We start from the raw sequence: 21,945 nt of genomic DNA on the forward strand, positions 1-21,945 counted from the left end.
GGTGTGTGTAAACACGCCTTCCCCGTTCTTCACTGTGGCAATGTCAGTGATCGTCTGTTCCCTGATATAGGGAACGACGATCACTGGCGTCACACGTCCAGCCCCGCCCCCCTACAGTTAGAAACACACATGAGGTCACACTTAACCCCTACAGCGCCCCCTAGCGGTTAACTCCTAAACTGCAATTGTCATTTTCACAGTAACCAGTGCATTTTTATAGCACTTTCTGCTGTGAAAATGGTCCCAAAAATGTGTAAAAATTGTCCAAAGTGTTCGCCATAATGTCGCAGTCACGAAAAAAATCGCTGATCGCAGCCATTAGTAGTAAAAAAAATATTAATAAAAATGCAAAAAAACTATCCCCTATTTTGTAAACTCTATAAATTTTGTGCAAAACAATCGATAAACGCTTATTGCGATTTTTTTTTTACCAAAAATAGGTAGAATAATACGTATCGGCCTAAACTGAAAAAAAAAAATGTTTTATAACTTTTTGGGGGATATTTAATATAGCAAAAAGTAAAAAATGTTTTTCAAAATTGTCGTCTATTTTTGTTTATAGCGCAAAAAATAAAATACCACCAAAAGAAAGCTCTATTTGTGGGGGGGGGGGGTAAATGGCAATTTTGTTTGGGAGCCACATCGCACGTCCACGCAATTGTCAGTTAAAGCTACGCAGTGCCGAATCGCAAAAACTGGCCAGGTCCTTTACCTGCATAATGGTCTGGGTCTTAAGTGGTTAATAAAGTAAGGCCCTTTTCACACTACAAAATAAATCCGTTTTAATAATCCGTATTAAAATCCGTCAGATAATGTTAAAAAACTGAAGTTATACGTCCTTTATAAAATATCATTAAAGTCTATGGGATTTTTTTATGTTCCGTAAAGATCCGTAATAGTCCGTTATAACGTACGGACGTTAGTTATAACGGAATATGTGACGGGTCTTGCACTATTTTTTGTTCATTTTTTGTCCGTTGCAAGTAACGGATATATTAACGTCCGTTATATTTTAACATTGAAGTCTATGGCGCACGGACGTTAGTAAATGTCTCCGTAAATGTCCGTTATGTTAACGGACGTTAATTTTACTGAGCATGCTCAGTAAAGACTTCTGGAGCTGGACTTCAAGAAAGGGTGAAATGGTTTTTATTAACGGACGTTAGAAAGGAATGATATAACGGATGTATACGGATAAACATTATCCGTTTTCAATAAAGGAAGAATGGTAAAATATTTATCCTTATGTATCCGTTATTAAATCCGTTAATAAACGTCCGTTAATAGGTGTAATACGGATATTATAAAACGGACATACAATCCATAGTGTGAAAGAAGCCTTATTGTCAAAAACTGCCTCCTGTCTTTATTTATTTTTGACTCCCCACCCATGTTGAGGGCATGTGGTCTGGTATGGCACTAATTTTTTTTTTTTTTATGTTGGCATGGTCAGTGTCAGTTCTATTTCCAGTGTCAGTTGTCAGGGTCTGCCCCCCAGTGGTGGTCCCCAGTCAGTACAGGCAGAGTCTGGTCCTCCCTGTGTCTGGCAGTGATGTTCGGACTGGAGATCACCGGAGAGATCCCAGCTGGTGATGAGCATATAGAGGTCGGATCTCCTCTCCTGGATTTCGGGGATGATCTATAGTCTTCCTTATGCTGAGGTTGGTGTCTGTGTGTGTGTGTGGGGGGGGGGATGTTCTCAGTGGGGGGATCAGGAGTCTGGAGTAAATCTTGTGCTCCCCTGCCCAGACACAGGAGCATTCTGCTGGGGGAGCAGCGCTCATCTTCCCGGGACAGACACATGCGGGGCTCTGGAGTAAATCTTGTCCGGTCAGAGTGATGGGATGGGGGGGTTACTGTATGTCTGGTGCTGCTATGGATCAGGGCTGACACCAGTGAGGTTACTAATAATATAGATATGGGGGGTTATTTACAAAGCGCAAATTCACTTTGCACTGAAAGTGCATTTGGAAGTGCAGTCACTGTAGATCTGAAATGAGGGGAAGCTCTGCTGATTTTTTATCATCCAATCATGTACAAGCTAAAATGCTGTTTTTTATTTTCCTTGCATGTCCCCCTCAGATCTACAGCGACTGCACTTCCCAGTGCACTTGTAGTGCAAAGTGGATTTGCCTTTTCGTAAATAACCCCCATAGTGTGATGCTCTGTGTACTCTGTGTATACATCCCGGAGAGTAATCCTTTCCCGTTGTTGCCTGAGGATTAATGTAGAATAAATCATTGACTGATTTCTCTATGGTATAACACTTTTAGGGGTTCTATAGAGATCTCTGGAATAAATTCATTCTGTAAATTCCGTAATTTGGTTTTCTTCAGAAATAAATGGGGTGCTGTGTTCTTTAGAGGGGGTCACTCTGAAATAACTGGCATACTGAGGTTTCTGTCCCGGGCATTAATACCAAAGTCACCCTGGAATAAATATATCCAAACTGGAGTTGCTCGTAATGCATACCTCTCTATTACTATTATTATCACTGCTATTAGTATTGTTATTATGCTTTTATTCTACCATTTCTGATAGGCTGGGGTTACTCTGGAATGAATTATACATTGTCCCCTAGATTGAGTCACTCTGGAATAAACTAGACATTCTTTGCTCGGGATTGGGTCACTCTGGAATAAATACTATGTCATGTTTTTTTTATAAATGAGGGACCACCATCCCACAAATTCCAGCAGTTTTTGTCTAGAGGAAAGCAGAACAATCCCCCCATCCAAAAGCTTTCAGGTTACGTTTTCCCTGACAGTGGAAGCAATTCATTCCTCACAAAGGCAGTAATATCACTTTTGGGTCATAATATCTCCATCTATACTGCCCTTTAGTAAGCGTGATAAACATGAGGAAGGGAGTGCATCCCTGAAACGCGCCAGCCTGCCGGCATCACCATTTGCTCCATCATCCCTTGCCACGTTGATTGACCATCAGAGAGCGACATGTGTATTTCTTCTGTCGTTTGGCTGTTTAATTTCCTTTAATAAATCTGGAGTAATGCACTAGGTGTTTGCATGGGCCAGATTCTCGTAGCTCGGCGTATCTTTGCGCGGGCGTAACGTATCCGATTTACGCACTTGCTCCGTAAGTTGCGGCGGCATAGCGTAAATAGGCCGGCGTAAGCCCGCCTAATTCAAATTTGGAACAGGGGGGCGTGTTTTATGTAAATAACTTGTGACCCGATGTGATTGACGTTTTTTTCACGAACGGCGCATGCGCCGTCCGTGGAATTTCCCAGTGTGCATTGCTCCAAAGTACGCCGCAAGGACGTATTGGTTTCGACGTGAAATGATGTCCAGCCCCATTCACGGACGACTTACGTAAACAATGTAAAATATTCAAAATTTGACGTGGGAAGGACGTCCATACTTAACATTGGTACGCCGCATGTACGCCACCATATAGCAGGGGTAACTTTACCCTGGCAAAAGCCTAACGTAAACGGCGTAACTGTACTGCGTCGGGCCGGGCGTACATTCGTGAATTTGCGTATCTAGCTGATTTACATATTTCTAGGCGTAAATCAGCGTACACGCCCCTAGCGGCCAGCGTAAATATGCAGTTAAGATCCGACGGCGTAACAGACTTACGCCAGTCGGATCTAATAGAAAGCTATGCGTAACTGATTCCAAGAATCAGGCGCATAGATACGACCGCCCAGACTCAGAGATACGACGGCGTATCTGGAGATACGCCGTCGTATCTCCTTTGAGAATCTGGCCCCATGTGTGTTGTTTTTCAGCTGTCCTGAGAACATTATTTAGAATTGTTTATCCTTGAAGAAGTCGATCCATTATTAGGATCTGCCATGATACTCAGCTGGAAGAATATACTGCACACTCAAGGAAGGTTGTAGCCTTCTGTCTTCTCCATAGCAGAGAGTAGGAATGGGCCCTGCTCACAGCAAGCTTTTTTAAGTTTAAAAACCTGAATTTTTATTTTTTTATATATACACTGCAGATTACCAGTCATTAGATGTGGTGGCTTCTTTTTCCCCTTTATATTCATAATTCATCTGCTGATTCTGCCAGTAACATGCTTCCAGTCCTAAGATGAAAAAATATTATTTCAAGACAAAAGAAGGACTACAATGCCCCACCCCTCTCCTGTTGTCCATAGCATAAATCCATTATCTCTGTAACTTCAGTTGATTGAACTGAGATCTCACACATGTTATCGGCTTTCTCAGGTTCTACAAAGTAATGCCCTTCTAAGTAATGGATATTGGAGGAGGGGGGGGGGGGGTGTAAAGTTCAAATGAGGAGAGTATCTTAGGGTGACATCGCCGCTCCTTCATACAGTACGGGGACGGAGTGTTGTCACCCTAAAAGTGTTATTGGCAGGTTCACCAGGTGACAATAAAGGTAAAAGAGAGAAAACTAAAGCAGTCGCTATACCTAAGGACTGGTAAGCTGCAAGTTATAAAATTTTTGGTTTTGGTTTTAGATGAGCTTTAAGATTTGGCGGACTGGCAGGTGATAGTACGTACTAAGCTGCGTCCCTTACATTTAGTGAAACAAATAGAAAAGCAATTCACAGGCTTCTAAAATAAAAGTTAACAGTTCAGGCAAAAAAGGAAAACAGTGAGCGTTTAGAATGTTCCCTGGCTCCAGGCAGCGTGGAAGATGCCAGCACAGAGGGAGGGGGTGCCAGGGTGAAAAAGTTTGTGGTCCAGGGATTTTTATTTTTTTTAAATAGAGGAGACATGGAGGGAGTGCCAACTATAATGAAAAGGGAAAAGCGTAGAGTGATATTTTTTTTTAATCAGAAAAGTTTTTATTTTGAAAAAATAAAAAAGGTACAGTAGCAGTACAGAATACCAGGGATGTACAACCCGGATAAACAACACAAAGAAGATAAGCACCTTCACAGTACATAACTAATCAAACCCATAGCCTATGGATGATACACATTCCTGATGACGGTGCTAAAACAGTGTTTCCATGAACCTGGCATTCCTTCTGTAGGCAATACAAGCCTGAGAAAAATACAAGGCAAATAAACAATAATCAAATAAGAAGAAACAAAGAAAAGGTAAAAAAAAGAAAAAAAAGAAAAAAAAGAAAAAGAAGGGGAGGGGGGGGGGGGGAATCAGCCCAGCCTGCTGCCAAAGGTACCCTGTTTGTCACCCCATACATCTCATTACCTCCATAACTCACAGTTTTTAAAGAGATGAACCCATCCCATTTTGGTAATCCTCCAGGACCTCATCCAATCAGTAATCTATCAAGGACCAGTTGTGGGGGGGCCACTTCCGAGGAATTCAGCCACCCCTGCCATATGGTGTCAAATTTGTGCGGTGCCTTCCTATGTATGTACGTGTTCTTTTCTCTGATAAGAATTCTATTGACCTCCTGTATCCACTGCCGGCTCGATGGAACCCGGGCAGACAGCCAGTATCTCGCTACAAGCTTCCGTGCTAAGTACAGAAGCCTAAGCAAGGCAGTGTACACAGGAGGCAAGTATAGGTCCTCGTCAATACCCCCCAGCAAGCACACAAGTGGGCTTGCCGGCAACTGGACCTGATAGGTAGAGTTAGTGATTTTGATCACAGCATTCCAGTACCTCACTAGTTTGGGGCACCTCCACAACATGTGGATGAGGTCACCAGGGTGTGCCTGACATTTAGGGCAAATGGGTGAATCGCGTCTACCCCATTGGTGCAATTGTACTGGAGTTCTATACACTCTGTGGAGAATGAACAAATGCGACAGTCTTTGGGCAGCTGAGACCGAAACCAAAGGCCCTGTACTCAATATCTGTTCCCATTGCTCCCCATCTATTGGTCCTATGTCGTTTTCCCATTTCCCTCTACAAGGAAGAACATCGGGTGCCTGTAAGGGTGCCAGTAGTTGCAGGTACGCTCTAGAGATAAACCCCTTCTTCTCAGCGTCGTCAAAGACCGACTCCAAGAAGCGGGATTCCTCCCGTCGCAATGTGGAACAATGGCTCTGAGATCGAATTGCATGAGCTAGCCTGAGATAGTGATAGTGCGACCCTTCCAATAAGGGGAATTCCTCCCTCAGCCTTTCAAAAGACTTCAGGGCCGCTCCATCAAAGATCTGGCGTAAGTATTGAATACCCGCAGCCTCCCATCTGGAGCAGTCCTGAATCTTGACTAATTCGGCATAGAACCTGTTCCTCCAAATGGGCGTGCTAGGCAGGAAACCAGTGATCCCCATCCTTTTCCTGACAGCTTTCCATAATTTTTTTAAGAGGCAGACCGTGGGGCCACCGTCCGGGACCCCAGGGAAGCCCATCTCCATGTGTGACATTGCAGAGTACAAAGTGGTGGGGTCAATGAGCAATGTTCTAGAGGGATCCGTCACCGTTGACTGGCTCCACCCTACAAAGTGCTGCAATTGAGCCGCATAAAAGTACGTCTGTGCATGGGGGACAGCCATTCCCCCCTGATCTTTAGGGTATTGAAGGGTGAGGAGTTTTATTCTGGCCACTCTGTTGTTCCAGATAAGTGATCGGAACTGGGAGTCTATTCGTTGAAACCAACATTTTGGGATCCACATTGGGGCATTATGTAAGATATACAGCAGCTGAGGGGCCCAAACCATCTTAATCAGGTTTACCCGTCCCGTAACCGTTAGAGGCAGCTTACACCAGGCCGAGCATTTAGTTTTAAATTTGTGCAGTAGAGGCTTAAGATTTAGGGACACATAGTCTGTTGGGTCTCTGGTCACTACAATTCCTAGGTACTTAAAGGAGTCTACAATTTGTATCCTGGATGCTATCCCTGGCAATTCCGATGGTGGGTTGTCGAGTGGAAGGAGTACCGACTTATGCCAGTTAATGGCAAATCCAGAGAGCTCCCCGAAAGTCTCTATGAGTTGCATCGCAGCAAGCAGGGATCCCTCCGTATCCCCCAAATACAGCAGTGCATCATCCGCATACAAGGACAGTCTAGTCTCTCCATGCCTGCGTCGAAACCCCACTATATCAGGGGAAGTGCGTATTCTAGCAGCCAACGGTTCCAGTGCTAGGGCAAAGAGCAGGGGTGATAAAGGACACCCCTGCCTAGTGCCCCGAAACAAAGGAAAGGCCTCCGACATCTCATCATTTATCCTAATTCTCGCTGACGGGGCCGCGTATAGAAGTTGTATCCATTTAACAAAGTTCTCTCCCAAGCCAATTCTATTCAACACTGACCAAAGATATCTCCACTCGACGCTGTCAAAAGCTTTGGCAGCGTCGAGCGAGAGGATCGCCCTATGTCCCGAATTCTCCACCGGCAACTGGAGATTCAGGAAAAGTCTCCTGATATTCAGTGCTGTGGAGCGTGCTGGGATAAATCCAGACTGGTCCACATGGACCAGCCTAGCTATCACCTTGGACAGCCTTGTAGCTAAGGCTCGCGCTAAAATTTTAACATCAGAATTCAGTAATGATATAGGCCTGTACGAGTCGGGCTGCAAAGGGTCCTTGCCCGGCTTAGGAAGTACCACCACCACAGCCTCACCCATAGAGGGTGGCAATCTACCTGCCTCAAAAGATTCCCTAAGCACCTCTAGTAACCCCGGTAAAAGTGTTCCACTATACCTTTTGTAGGTTTCTATGGGTAGCCCATCCGCACCCGGTGCTTTACTATTTGCCATTTGCGACACAGCCAGCGACAGTTCCTCCAATTTAAGTGGGGCATTCAGCATCAACACTTCCTGGGCCGTGACCTTAGGTAAGGTACAACGGTCCAAAAAGCTAGATATCGCCTCCTCGGTGGGATCCACCTTGGACGTATATACCTCCTTGAAAAAGTCTGTAAATACAGAGGCAACCTGGGCCTGATCACTGACAGTGTCTCCAAGCGGCGTTTGAATGGCGGCAACATGTGTTTTACCCTGCTGTGCTCTTGCTATAACTGCTAATAAGTGCCCTGTGTTCTCCCCTTCATTAAAATAAGTTTGTTGTATAAAAAAGCGTTTGTTTTCTGCTGCATTTAATGTGACTTGTTGATACATTGTCTGGGCCTCCAACCATTTCCTTTCCGTAATGTCTGAGGGATCCCTAATATATTGAGTCTCTGCTTCTCCAGCCATATTCATAACTGTATTTTCCCATTCTTTGGTTTTAGTCTTAATATTGGAGATCTGTTTAATGATGAGCCCCCTCAGGTGAGCCTTCAGGGCATCCCACACTATCGCTGGGTTGGCAGTGCCGTTGTTGACTGAAAGAAAATCAGAGATTTCCCCAGAAATCGGGTCAGGAGATGGGAATAATTCATACCAAAATGGGTTCACCTTCCACATTCTAGATTGTGTTTGTTGACCAAACCTTGCACCCAATACCAGGGGGGAATGATCTGATATATTCCTGGGGGCATACGAAATTGAGACCGTCCTATCTTGTGCCCCTGCATTCCCCAAGCAAAGATCAATGCGAGACAGGCAGTGATAGGTGGCTGAGTAGCATGAATACACCAGTACCCCAGGATTCCTCTCCCTCCAAATGTCCCGTAGGCCCAGCTCTTCGATCAGTTTGGCGAAAGGAGTCAAACCCCCCGTACTCGCCCCCCTCACCGACCTGTGAGAAAATCTATCCAGACACCTATCGAGCACATTGTTGTAATCCCCCAGTACCCATATAGGAACATTAGAATGCAGGGCTATAAACTGGGAAAGCTTAACCAAGCACTCAGGAGTGTATGGGGGGGGTATATAAACATTAGCAATGATACAGCAAATTCCCATTATTTTACACAGCAGAAACACATATCGCCCTTGGTCGTCGATAACCGACTGTATCAACTCAAAGGGAGTAGTATTGGCTATCAGAATGCTAACCCCTCTGGAAAATGTAGAGTGGGTGGAGTGAAACTGAGTATGGTACGAGCCTCTTTTGAGTGCAGCTAGAGTGTCCGGCTGCAGGTGAGTTTCCTGCAGACAGACAACCGCCGCCGCATGTTTCTTCAGAGCTGTAAACATGGCCACCCTCTTTACACCGTCACTCAGCCCCCGTACATTCCAAGAGACAAAGTTCAACACAGATGCCATGATTAAGGTGAACATCTAGATAATATACAAGGCACTTTAAGAACATGTAGTGTAACAGAGTAGCATATGGCCCAAGGCTCAAAGGTACCTTCCCTTTGTGCCACGACTTACTATCACTATTCCAGCAGTAAATATACAACCCAGCACAGGTAAACAGTAACATACCACCCACAGTTCTCGTGTGTAGAAGTCCATGAATATGACATGTCACAGGCACACCTTCTCCCGAGTCCTCGGGTAGGTACTGGCAGCAGGCTGAAAAGAACACAAAATCAAAAGGGGACAGGAAAAACAGAAAAAAAATGTAAAAAATAGGAAAAACAAGGGAAAGGGGCAGCAAAAACAAAACACAGCTTTGCTGCACAAACTGATCCTCGCAGGACAAGTGGGGAACTGGGGGGGCCCCAACGTCTCGGTACAAAGCAACGATCGAAGGGACTCGCATCTTTGTCTCTCACATCAGGACGCAACAAAACAGTTTCTTCCAGAGTTCCGACAGTCCGCCTGATCAGGAACTGTAAAACATATCAAGCTATATATGTGAACCCCCTCTTGCATCTTGACCATTAACAGGGAAAGCTCTTAACAACCATAGTGAGGCAGGCGAAGCTCAGCGGACAGGAGGGGGCGCCCCTCTTAGTGAATGTTCCATTCTGTCTAGCCAAGCAGATGCCGCGGCGGGGTTTTCAAAAAAGTGGGTTTCGTTGTTGGCAACAATGCGCAATTTAGCAGGGTAGAGCATAGCGTATACCACTTCATACTTCCTGAGACGCCTTTTTACATCCGTGAACTGGGCCCGCCGACGTTGCACCTCCGCAGAGAAATCGGGATAAAAGGATATCCTAGTATTATCAATTTTCATAAGGTCGCCCTTGGTTCTAGCGCACTGTAGAATGGCATCTCGATCTTTAAAGTTCAGGAGTTTAAAGAGAAATGGGCGGGGGGGTGCACCAGGCCTCGGAGGCCTAGCTGGGACTCTATGAGCCCTTTCCACAGCAAACATTTTTGAAAAGGTCTGGTCTCCAAATGTATCGGTCAGACAGCCTTCAATGAAGGCCACTGGGTTTTTGCCTTCTGCTTTTTCTGGGATCCCTACCGCCCTTATGTTGTTCCTCCTCAATCTATTTTCCATGTCCTCTAAACGGGCAGCATGACCAGAAGATTGGGACTGTAAGTGGTGCATTTCCCTCAGCAATGGCGCCACATCGTCCTCCACATTGCTCATCCTCCCCTCTAAATCAGCGGTGCGGTCACGGAGCTTTTGCATGTCATGTCTAAGCAGATTAACTTCCAGTTTCACCCCCTTAATTTCCGTGGTCAAAGCGGTGATGGCCACTTTGCAGGATGTAACTGCTGACAATACATCCCTCAGTGTGGGTTCTGCCGTAGGCCCTGAAGAGCCTGGCTCCTCGGTGGTAGTAGGGAGGGGGGCCTGTGTACTCACTGCGTCCCACACGGCGGCATCCGCGGTATCCTCGGACCAGATCAGCCCAGAGGTCTCCATGTCCTCGCGCTCCAATCGGTCTGCGTGTAGTTGGTCCGACCGAGGAGGGGGATCCTTGTTCCCCGGCTTGGTGAATAGCCGTATAGCCGCCTCCTTAGCCGAGCGCGTGGAGCGGGCGCCATCTTGCGCCGCATGGTCCGCCGTGTTCGGGAGATCTTTTCCCCTCCGGGACATGTCTGCGTGTCGTCTCCGGTTCTCCACAGGATATCAGACCTGCTTGGGTCCACGGGGGTAAGGCAGCAAAGTTTGCGGGGTCGTAGGATGAATATAGCAGGATTAGTTGCAGGATTTTCGGCGGAGCTAGAGCTCGGTGCGTCCTACTCCATCAGCTGCAAGCCACGCCCCGTAGAGTGATATTATTCCTAGTGCTGTGTATATGTATAGGGGCGGTTGGATGTACAGTCATGTGCGTTTTGGTAGAGGGAGAAGTTGTGTCAGGAAATGTAGCAGTTTTTTAGCCTTTCTCAACCTTTTTAACATGGAGGAATCCTTGAAATAACTTTCTGTTCTCATGGAACCCCTGCTAATAATTACTATATTTACAGCTCATGGGACATTAGCATGGTGATCAGTGGGTAGAATGAGCCTTACTTTTGTGGTCAGTGGGAAGAATGCTCCTTACTTTTGTGGTCAGTGGGAAGAATGCTCCTTACAATCGTGGTCCGTGGGAAGAATGCTCCTTACTATTGTGGTCCGTGGGAAGAATGCTCCTTACTTTTGTGGTCCGTGGGAAGAATGCTCCTTACTTTTGTGGTCAGTGGGAAGAATGCTCCTTACTATTGTGGTCATTGGGAAGAATGCTCCTTACTTTTGTGGTCATTGGGAAGAATGCTCCTTACTTTTGTGGTCAGTGGGAAGAATGCTCCTTACTTTTGTGGTCAGTGGGAAGAATGCTCCTTAGTATTGTGGTCAGTGGGAAGAATGCTCCTTACTTTTGTGGTCAGTGGGAAGAATGCTCCTTAGTATTGTGGTCAGTGGGAAGAATGCTCCTTACTTTTGTGGTCATTGGGAAGAATTATCCTTACTATTGTGGTCCATGGGAAGAATTATCCTTACTATTGTGGTCAATGGGAAGAATGCTCCTTATTTTTGTGGTCATTGGGAAGAATTATCCTTACTATTGTGGTCAATGGGAAGAATGCTCCTTACTTTTGTGGTCAGTGGGAAGAATGCTCCTTACTATCGTGGTCCATGGGAAGAATGCTCCTTACTATTGTGGTCATTGGGAAGAATTATCCTTACTATTGTGGTCAGTGGGAAGAATGCTCCTTACTATTGTGGTAATTGGGAAGAATTATCCTTACTTTTGTGGTCAGTGGGAAGAATGCGCCTTACTTTTGTGGTCAGTGGGAAGAATGCTCCTTACTTTTGTGGTCAGTGGGAAGAATGCTCCTTACTTTTGTGGTCCGTGGGAAGAATGCTCCTTACAATCGTGGTCCGTGGGAAGAATGCTCCTTACTATTGTGGTCCGTGGGAAGAATGCTCCTTACTTTTGTGGTCCGTGGGAAGAATGCTCCTTACTTTTGTGGTCAGTGGGAAGAATGCTCCTTACTATTGTGGTCATTGGGAAGAATGCTCCTTACTTTTGTGGTCATTGGGAAGAATTATCCTTACTATTGTGGTCAGTGGGAAGAATGCTCCTTACTTTTGTGGTCTGTGGGAAGAATGCTCCTTAGTATTGTGGTCAGTGGGAAGAATGCTCCTTACTTTTGTGGTCAGTGGGAAGAATGCTCCTTAGTATTGTGGTCAGTGGGAAGAATGCTCCTTACTTTTGTGGTCATTGGGAAGAATTATCCTTACTTTTGTGGTCCGTGGGAAGAATGCTCCTTACTTTTGTGGTCAGTGGGAAGAATGCTCCTTAGTATTGTGGTCAGTGGGAAGAATGCTCCTTACTATTGTGGTCATTGGGAAGAATTATCCTTACTATTGTGGTCAGTGGGAAGAATTATCCTTACTTTTGTGGTCAGTGGGAAGAATGCTCCTTACTTTTGTGATCAGTGGGAAGAATGCTTCTTACTATTGTGGTCATTGGGAAGAATGCTTCTTACTATTGTGGTCATTGGGAAGAATTATCCTTACTATTGTGGTCAGTGGGAAGAATGCTCCTTACTTTTGTGGTCAGTGGGAAAACCCCACCCTTACAGATAGCTAAAGAAGATCATTCAGTGGTAGTAGTGGTTGATAGGAATCCTCTGGAGAAATAATGGTTGAGAAAACTTGCTTTAGAGCCTCTCTGCTGCAGGACTGCATTATCAACTGGCTACCCCAGTGTAATGCTGGCCATACACAGTTTGAATTTCAGATGAATCCTGCTGAATTGGCTGACATTTGAGCCATGAGTGGCATTACCAGCACCTCCCAGCTTGAAAAACTTCTGAAAATCGAAGGATCCAGGTGGAAAATGAGCCAAACACTGACACAGCCAATCAGATGCAGTCATTTCTTGAGTATTCTGACAGCCACGACAGTAGTAGCTGTCAGAATACAATAGCTGGCTGGAGATATTCCTCCATCTATGCTGTTTAGCATGAATGGGGGGGATCTATTGATTTTTCCTGTTCTGCCCGATGCGTTTCGGCTTAGAGAGCCGTCAACAGGGGCATATGCCGAAACGCGTCGGGTTTGCATTATAGCACCCCATACTGCTTTTATTTGTACTATTCACGTGATTTTATCTTTTTGTATACCAATAAAACCTGTCACGGTTTTGTTTTGACCTGCACCATTCGGAGCGTCCACACCCTCCGGTAAGAGTACCCTATTATACTTACCTCTTCCATATGATGCCTTGTTGATGCCTTCAGACAACTATCCATTCAATCGTCACGTTCATGTTTATTTCCTCCATGGAATTTCAAGTGCAATTGTGTGATTTATATTCCTAGTGTCACATTCAGTGTGATATTGGATCCTACACGGACTTTATATTTTGTTTGCTTTTCAGGGTCTTCACATTGACTTTATATATATATATTTTTTTATGGGGTCTCTATATGGACTCTATTCACAAAAACATTTCATTATTGTTCTATAACTATTATGCACATCATTTAGCTCTGCACTTTTTTTCCATCAGGGACACTTCCATCTGAAATTAAAAAAATCGACAGTGCCCTTAACCCTTCCCCACTCCATCCAAAAGAAAAACAAGTTTTGTCTGGAGTTCTACTTTAATGCCCCCTTTTCTGGTATGTGTGAAGTTGGGAGTGGATGTGTTCCTGGACTGAACGTAGTTATTCTGCCTTTGCTGAGATATTTTTTCCCTCCGGCTTGTGGCTGAGACAGCCTGGTTGAAGTTTTGTTTTTTTGGCTCCCCTGCCAGGAAAAAAAAGCACGTTGTGTGCACCAAACTGGAAGAGGAATATAAGACAAACTGGCTATTATTTACCAGTAGAGGGACATGATGAGAGAACAACTCAGGAATGTCCACATTTTCTTATTTTTCAATTCCTTCTTATCTGTTTTTGCGTGGAATTTATGTAGTGGATGGTTGCTATTTACTAACACCCAGGGCTTTTTTTCAGTGGGGAATGCAGTTCCGGCACCTCCAGCACTGAATGTGTGTGTAATGGCAAGGAGTTCAGGGTCTATTGATGCTAGCTGCTGGAAGGGGTCTATTTTTGTGGGGGGTCTATTGTTGCTGGTGGGAAATCCACTGTTGCTGAGGGTGGGTCTTGTGTTGCCGGGAGGGATCTAATGATGCTGGCTGCCGAGAAATCCATTGTTGCTGGCTGCTGAAGAGTCTATTGGTGCTGGCTGCAGGGTGATCTGTTATTGTTGCTGTTTTTTTTTTATTGCTGCTGGGGGAGGGAGTGTTTTGTTGTGGGGGGTCCATTGTTGCTATCATCAACAAATTCCATACAAATGACATAGTACCACAATTATTACTTGGCTCTGTATTCTCTAAAATGGGCAGTAGGGGGGTGGAACCAAGGGACGGTGAAGGAGGTGGGTAGGGGGGAAACCATGGAACTGTGCACAAGGTAGGTAGGGGGTGGAACCAAGGGATGGTGCGGTAGGTAGGGGGTGGAACCAAGGGACAGTGCAGGAGGTGGGTAAGGGGTGGAGACAAGGGGTAACTTGGAAAGAGTTCCTGCACGTATTCTCGGCGTGGTCTGGACTCGTCCTTCAAATGCGCAGTGGCAGCCCACACACACTGCGGCCCCCCAGGACAAACCACCCCCCCCCTCCATTAGTACATACCCCCCCATTAGTACAGACCACCCCACAGGACAACCACCCCCCCATTAGCAGAGACCCCCCTTCCATTAGTACAGAACCCCCCCCCGGACAAACCACCCCCTCCATTTGTACAGACCCCCCCACATGCCAGCCCCCCATTAGTACAACCCCCCCCACAAGCCATCCCCCACAATTAGTACAGACCCCCCCCCAAAAAAAACACCCTTCATTAGTACAGTAACCCCCCCTCTATTAGTACAGAGGCCACCACAACACGGTCAACACACACACACACCCCACCCAGGACAAGCCCCACCCAGGCAGCAGCTGGAGAAGAGAGGAGAGGACAGTGTGCAGCCACGCCGCCCGGGTGGAGAACATGATGATCGTGAGGAGGACTCAAAACTCGCGGCAGTGGAGAGCTCAGAGCAAGGAGAGGAGGAGGGAGCGGAGCACTCTGGCGCTTGAGCGCCACCTCTATGGCACCTGGGTGAACTGCACCCCGCACGGCGCGCTCATAGTGGAAACGGCGGGGAGGTGGAGTTCTCGTTCGGGCGGCCGCAAGTTCGCCCCAATTTTCCGCCCTGACCCCTGGCTGGCGCTAGCGCCGTAAGGCAAGCGCCAAAGTTGCCTTGCGCTAGCGCCGGCCCTGCCGGTACACACGATCGGAATTTCCGATGGAAAAAGTCAGACAGACTTTTTCCATCGGAAATTACGACCATGTGTATGTGTATTCATCGAAAATTCCGATGAATTCCATCAGAGTTTAAATATAGAACATGTTCTATTTTACTCCGATGGAATTCAGTCGGAATTCCGATGTGCTTTTGGCCGGGCAAAAGCCTGATCGTGTGTACGCGGCATTAACCTCCGCGGTTTAGGAGATCTTTACAATAATGACGGGTGCTGATATCTACGGGGCATGCACCATAGACAACGGCGCACTTTAGAAACGGCGATCGTGCGGTTTCTAAAGGAGGTTGTGCCGTGACTGATGGCTCCCGCGCGCATTCTATGCATACTAGCTCATTAAGCCTTTGTCTTGCAGTTTTGTTTTTGTTTTTTTTGAAAAGTGGGTTTACAACCACTTTAACTTCATTAACTTCATTCTCTTCCCTTAACTTTTCTTTCATTGAGTCAAATTAAAAAGCTCTGTGGGGGGAAGGGCACACTTTGGCATCCTCACCTTGGGTGCCAAGATACCTTGTGCCAGCACTGGTTACGCAGACAACAATTGAAGGTACATTTCTCCAGTGAAGACAGCAATAAAACTCAACATAAACTCCTACTCACTCTATCAAAAACGTAAACACATTTTTGGGCTTGGGTTGAGCTTTACATTTTAGTGGCAGTGCCAGCAGCGGGCAGTCAGGGAGGTGTAGCGTAGTTGGATGGAGGAAAGGATAGTGACAAAGCCCTGAGGGAACGAGGCCAGGAAATAAGCATGATGCTGCTATTGTCGGTGCCCGATTATCTGCCCTGGTTTGCAATTCCAGATGGATTTGCCGTTCAGTATAAGCTTCAGGCTTTCCAGAAAATACTGATGTTTGCTGTGAGTCTGTTTCAGTAGTCTGACAGTTTTCCAAATCCCTCCCAGGTAAATATGCTTGAATTATGTTTCTGTTGATAATATTTTTGCGTTGCAGTTGTCAGGAGCAATGGGAAGACAATGGGGTCGATACTAAAGGCAAATAGACTGTGCACTTTGCAAAGTGCATTTGCTCCAGAGCTTAGTAAATAAGCAGAAGCTCTGCTCCCTTCCCTCATCCAATCATGTGCAAGCAAAAATGTGTCTTTCAGTACAATAAAAAAACACTTTATATGACTTTATATGAAGTGTGCACAATAGGCTGATGAAATTGACAAATATAAATACAATAAATACATTTATTACAGAAATAATCACACACAAAAGAGTATCATAAACAAAGGCAAAGCCGATACAATTAGTACATGGTTAACCACTTAAGGACCAGCCCATGTACATATACGTCCACAATATGGCACGTACAGGCACATGGGCGTATGGGTACGTCCTCGCCTATTAGCGGGTGGGGGGTCCGATCGGGACCCCCCCGCTACATGCGGAGGTCGGGTCCGCTCGGGGAGCGATCCGGGACCACGGCGCGGCTATTTGTTTATAGCCGCTCCGTCGCGATCGCTCCCCGGAGCTGAAGAACGAGGAGAGCCGTGTGTAAACACGGCTTCCCCGTCCTTCACTATGGCGGCGCATCGATCGCGTCATTCCCTTTATAGGGAAGACACGATCGATGACGTCATTCCTACAGCCACACCCCCAAACAGTTGTAAACACATACTAGGTGCACCCTAACTCCTACAGCGCCCCCTGTGGTTAACTCCCAAACTGCAACTGTCATTTTCACAATAAAGAATGCAATTTAAATGCATTTTTTGCTGTGAAAATGACAATGGTCCCAAAAATGTGTCAAAATTGTCCGAAGTGTCCGCCATAATGTCGCAGTCACGAAAAAAATTGCTGATCGCCGCCATTAGTAGTAAAAAAAAAATAAAAAATAAAAATGCAATAAAACTATCCCCTATTTTGTAAACACTATAAATTTTGCGCAAACCAATCGATAAACGCTTATTGCGATTTTTTTTACTAAAAATAGGTAGAAGAATACGTATCGGCCTAAACTGAGGAAAAAAAATGTTTTTATATATGTTTTTGGGGGATATTTATTACAGCAAAAAGTAAAAAATATTGCTTTTTTTTCAAAATTGTCGCTCTATTTTTGTTTATAGCGCAAAAACTAAAAACCGCAGATGTGATCAAATACCACCAAAAGAAAGCTCTATTTGTGGGGAAAAAAGGACGCCAATTTTGTTTGGGAGCCACGTCGCACGACCGCGCAATTGTCTGTTAAAGCGACGCAGTCCCGAACTGTAAAAACCCCTTGGGTCTTTAGGCTGCATATTGGTCCGGGGCTTAAGTGGTTAAAGATCGCATTGCATTAGAAATACATGAGTATACATAACAATAAAAATACCCGACGCATTTCACAAGATGTGACTCACTCTTTAGGGGTGGATGCATGCAAGATATATCTGGAAATGAATGGCAAAAAAAGGTAATGTAACACATGAATAAATTATGGACAAACGGTAAGAGGGACCTTACAGAAAAATAAAAGACCCCATACTCACCAATCGGCAAGGCCTAGGTGCCTGTAGCTATGTTCACCAAGGATGGCAGCAATATATGCTTGGGTCCAGCTGAGCCAGCCAAAAATAGTAACCAAGGAACAACGGGAAGGCAGACATGGCATGGGTAGAAATTAGTGACCTTGGAGGTCCTAAAAAATCTGTTCAGGTGTCAACAATATTATAATATGATATAATATTGTATCATATTATATTATAGTTGACACCTGAACGGATTATGTGTCTTTTATGTGTGATTATTTATGCAATAAAAGTTTTTATTGTATGTATTTTTGTCAATTTCATCGGTCTATTGTGCACCTCATATAAAGTCCTGAAGAGCGATATCTTTGTTTTTATTGTACTATTAGGGATGGAGGTGTGTCACTGGTGACACCAGACCTTTCTTTTATTTATATTTGCCTTCAGTAAATCAACCTCAATGTGTAGCTATTACCAACCCAGGAAAGTTCAAAAAAGAAGAAAAAATATATAAAATATGAGGTCCTGCCACAGCACACCATCCCTATCAATGTATGTGGTTATAAGCTGAAGGTTCAGACATATAGGTAACCAAGGCACTCACTTTTCCAAGTTCTTCCTATATTTTATTGTAGCATATGTAGCAATATACGTATATATAGTCATTGGAAATTTTTGGATAGTTGAAATATGCTTTCTCGTTTCCTTTTTTTTTTGTTTTTCTTTATTTATAATTTTGAGACTTTATTTAGGGTTGTTTAGTTTCCTTCTTTTAGTGTTCTTTGTATATGTGTTTTTTCCTTTTTAATTTAAGACGGAACTATACTCACCTTCAGTTCAGCGATTTGCCATCTCGGAGCTCCCTGGCCGCTGACCTTTTCGGGGCAGCTGGCTTTCGAGTCTTGATCGTTGACCACTTTCATTGGTCGGGCCAAGTTGACGTCAATCAGCTTTGGTATTGCTGAATTTGTACACTGTACAGGGGCGGACAGGCAGATAATTAACTCTAAAGTGGTTTTAGAGGCAGAAGGTTTTTTATCTTAATGCATTGAATTGATATTTCTTCATGGGGCCTCTAAAGAAGAACCTCTTCCCACCTGTAATTTGGGTATGGTGCTAAAAGCTCTTTTGCAGTAACTGTTTGGGCCCTCTGCATCATGTCCACGGTGCTTTTTGATAATAAAATTAGTCTTCCTCACAGCTATCACAACAGCAAGAAGGGTGTCAGAGTTGGCAGCTCTATCCTGCAGAGATCCATTTTGCATTATTCCGCCAGATTATGCAACCCTCATCTGCCTTTGCCTCCAAGGTAATTTCCAGATTCCATGTAAACTGGGAGATGGTGATACCCAGTTTTACGCAACCACCGGAACAGATGAACCAACTAGATCTTAACCACTTCCCGCCCGGTCAATAGACAATTGACGTCCGGGAAGTGGTTGTGAAATCCTAAATGGAAGTCTATTGACGTCCAGCAGGATTACATGGCGGCGCGCGCCTGTGGGGGTGTGCAGCGCGGCGATCGGTGATGCGGGGTGTCAGTCTGACACCCTGCATCTCTGATCTCAGTAAAGAGCCTCCGGCGGAGACTCTTTACAACGTGATCAGCCGTGTCCAATCACGGCTGATCACGATGTAAACAGGAAGAGCCGTTGATGGCTCTTCCTCACTCGCGTCTGACAGACGCGAGTAGAGGAGAGCCGATCGGCAGCTCTCCTGACAGGAGGGGTTCGCGCTGATTGTTTATCAGCGCAGCCCCCCCTTGGATGCCCACACTGGACCACCAGGGAAGCCCATACTGGACCACCAGGGAAGGGGGCAGTGAAAAAAAATTAGAAAGATGCCAATCAGTGCCTACAAATGGGCACTGACTGGCAACATGGGCACTGGGATAAACAAGTGATACCCAGCAATGCCCTCAGTGCCACCCCTCAGTGCCCATCTGTGCCACCCATAAGTGCTGCCTATTAGTGCCCATCAGTGCTGCATACCAGCGCCGCCTATCAGTGTCCATCAGTGCCGCCTCACCGGTGCCCATCAGTGCCGCCATATCAGTGCCTGTAATCGAAGAAGAAAACGTACTTATTTACAAAAAAAATAACATAAAGAAATAAAAAAAATTTTTTTTTTGAAATTTTCAGTCTTTTTTTAGTTGTTGCGCAAAAAAATAAAAAACGCAGAGGTGATCAATTACCACCAAAACAAAGCTCTATTTGTGGGAATAAAATTATAAAAAAAATTGTTTGGGTACTGTGTAGCATGACTGCGCAATTGTCATTCAAAGTGCAACAGCGCTGAAAGCTGAAAATTGGCTTGGGCAGGAAGGTGCGTAAGTGCCCGGTATGGAAGTGGTTAAACTACTTGACATGGTCAGTTTATTGTCTACATACTTTCAGTGGTCTCAACAAATACATAAGACCGATAGCCTATTCATCTTTCCATCCAGACCTAGAAAAGGGGAGGCAGCATCGTCAAGGATCTTAGCTACCTGGACCTAGAAGGTGATCATCTTGGCATACAATCAACAGGGCCTTGCTCCTCTGCAGAGTGTAATAGCTGGATTCAGGTAGGCGGCTCACTTTTGAAGCAGCGTAGCGTATCGCATAACTTGCATGGGCTGCGCCACCTAGGGAGCAGCTTTATCTTTACGCCGGCGTATCTCTAACGTAAACGGCATAACTAATTGCGACGTATCTAGTCATTTGCATAGTTTATGCCGAACTCAACGGAAGCGCCATCTAGCGGCCAGCGTAAATATGCACCCTAAGATACGACGGCATAGGAGACTTACGCCGCTCGTATCTTAGCCTAATTTAAGCGTATCTGGTTTCCAGAATACGCTTAAATTTACGACGGCGTAGATTCAGAGTTATGACGGCGTATCTACTGATACGCCAGCGTAAACCTATCTGAATCTAGCTATAAGAGCTTATTCTATAAAGGGATGGCATCCTCATGAGCATCCATTGCAAATGTGCTGGTGGAAGACATACTGTATGCAGAACTGCTAGCTTGAGTTCTTGCAAAACCTTTGCTCGTCACTATAAATTAGACGTAGTTCTTCTATATTTGGAACGGCAGTGGTATCAGCTCCTTTTTCAAGTTAATTCAAGTTTTGTGAAGCAATAGATCTGGTTAAGTTGTCTTCTCTATCCCGCTCTAAATTGGTTATGATATGTCCCAATGTGTGCTCTTGGGAGGATGACCAGGAAAACGCAAAATTGTTATCAACACTCACCATAATTTTCCTTTCCTGGTCAGTCTTCACAGCAGCACAATTTTTTTTCCCTTCCTAAGTGGCCTGTCGCTGCTATAGAATAGAACAAGGGGGAGGGGGAGGCCTCGCTTTTATTAGGCTAGAAGAAAATGGTCCTGAGGGTTAAAATGGAGGAGTTAACCCAAAGTGTGCTAACGTGAGGATAGACCAGAAAATGAAAATTACAGTGAGTATTTATAACAATTTTCTATTTTTTGGTCAGAGTATTTCTGGTATGCTGACCTGTCTCAAAGTGTTTTATAGTAGCTTGCTGTTACTTGTACCTTTTAGTGCCTAGTTATGATTAGTTAATGGCTAAGTTCAAGTTATAAAGCAGCTGTCAGCCACCTTTTATTTTGAATGAACCCAGAGAATGTTTGTATGCTAACAGAGCATGTGGTTTCTCCAGCATCACCTTACCAGTTGGCGAGCTTCCATTATATAAAAAGAGTGGTTAGTCCTCTCTTAGAAGGAAGAAGGGAAGGGGAAAAATATTCCCCTCCCCCTTTTTTTCCCCCTCTTTTCTTTTTAAATTTACTTCATTTGTTTTCAAATTTTGTTTGGGACTTTCAGGTGTCTTATCAGGTATACCTTTTTTCTTTTCTTTTTTTGGTTTATGAAATATACCCAAATTTATCGGCATATAACATGCACAGGCGTATAACACGCACCTTCATTTTAAGAGGGAAGTTTCAGGAAAAAAATTTACATTTTAAATTAAGAACTTTGAAGCAAAATAAAGGTCAGTGCCCATCAATGCAGTCTGATCAATGCCCATCTGTAGCCTCAAAATTGCCCATCATTGCAGCTTGATCAATACCCATTTGCAGCCTCAGCATTGCCGA

General features: G+C 44.9%; 1 protein-coding gene across 2 annotated transcripts in view; it reads left to right on the forward strand.

Annotated features, from left to right (window-relative positions):
* Positions 1-1,530: 1,530 nt before the first annotated feature.
* Positions 1,531-21,945, forward strand: part of LOC120913876 (beta-1,4-galactosyltransferase galt-1-like) — a 41,402-nt gene continuing 20,987 nt past the window's right edge. For both annotated transcript variants that reach the window (XR_005743583.1, XM_040324188.1), the window contains exon 1: positions 1,531-1,661. Coding sequence is in view for 1 of the 2 variants with exons in the window: in XM_040324188.1 (XP_040180122.1) it covers positions 1,635-1,661 (27 nt within the window). In the remaining variant the exon portion in view is untranslated. The remainder of the gene's footprint in view (positions 1,662-21,945) is intronic.

This window comes from Rana temporaria, chromosome 9, assembly GCF_905171775.1.
Source record: "Rana temporaria chromosome 9, aRanTem1.1, whole genome shotgun sequence".
NCBI lineage: Eukaryota > Metazoa > Chordata > Amphibia > Anura > Ranidae > Rana > Rana temporaria.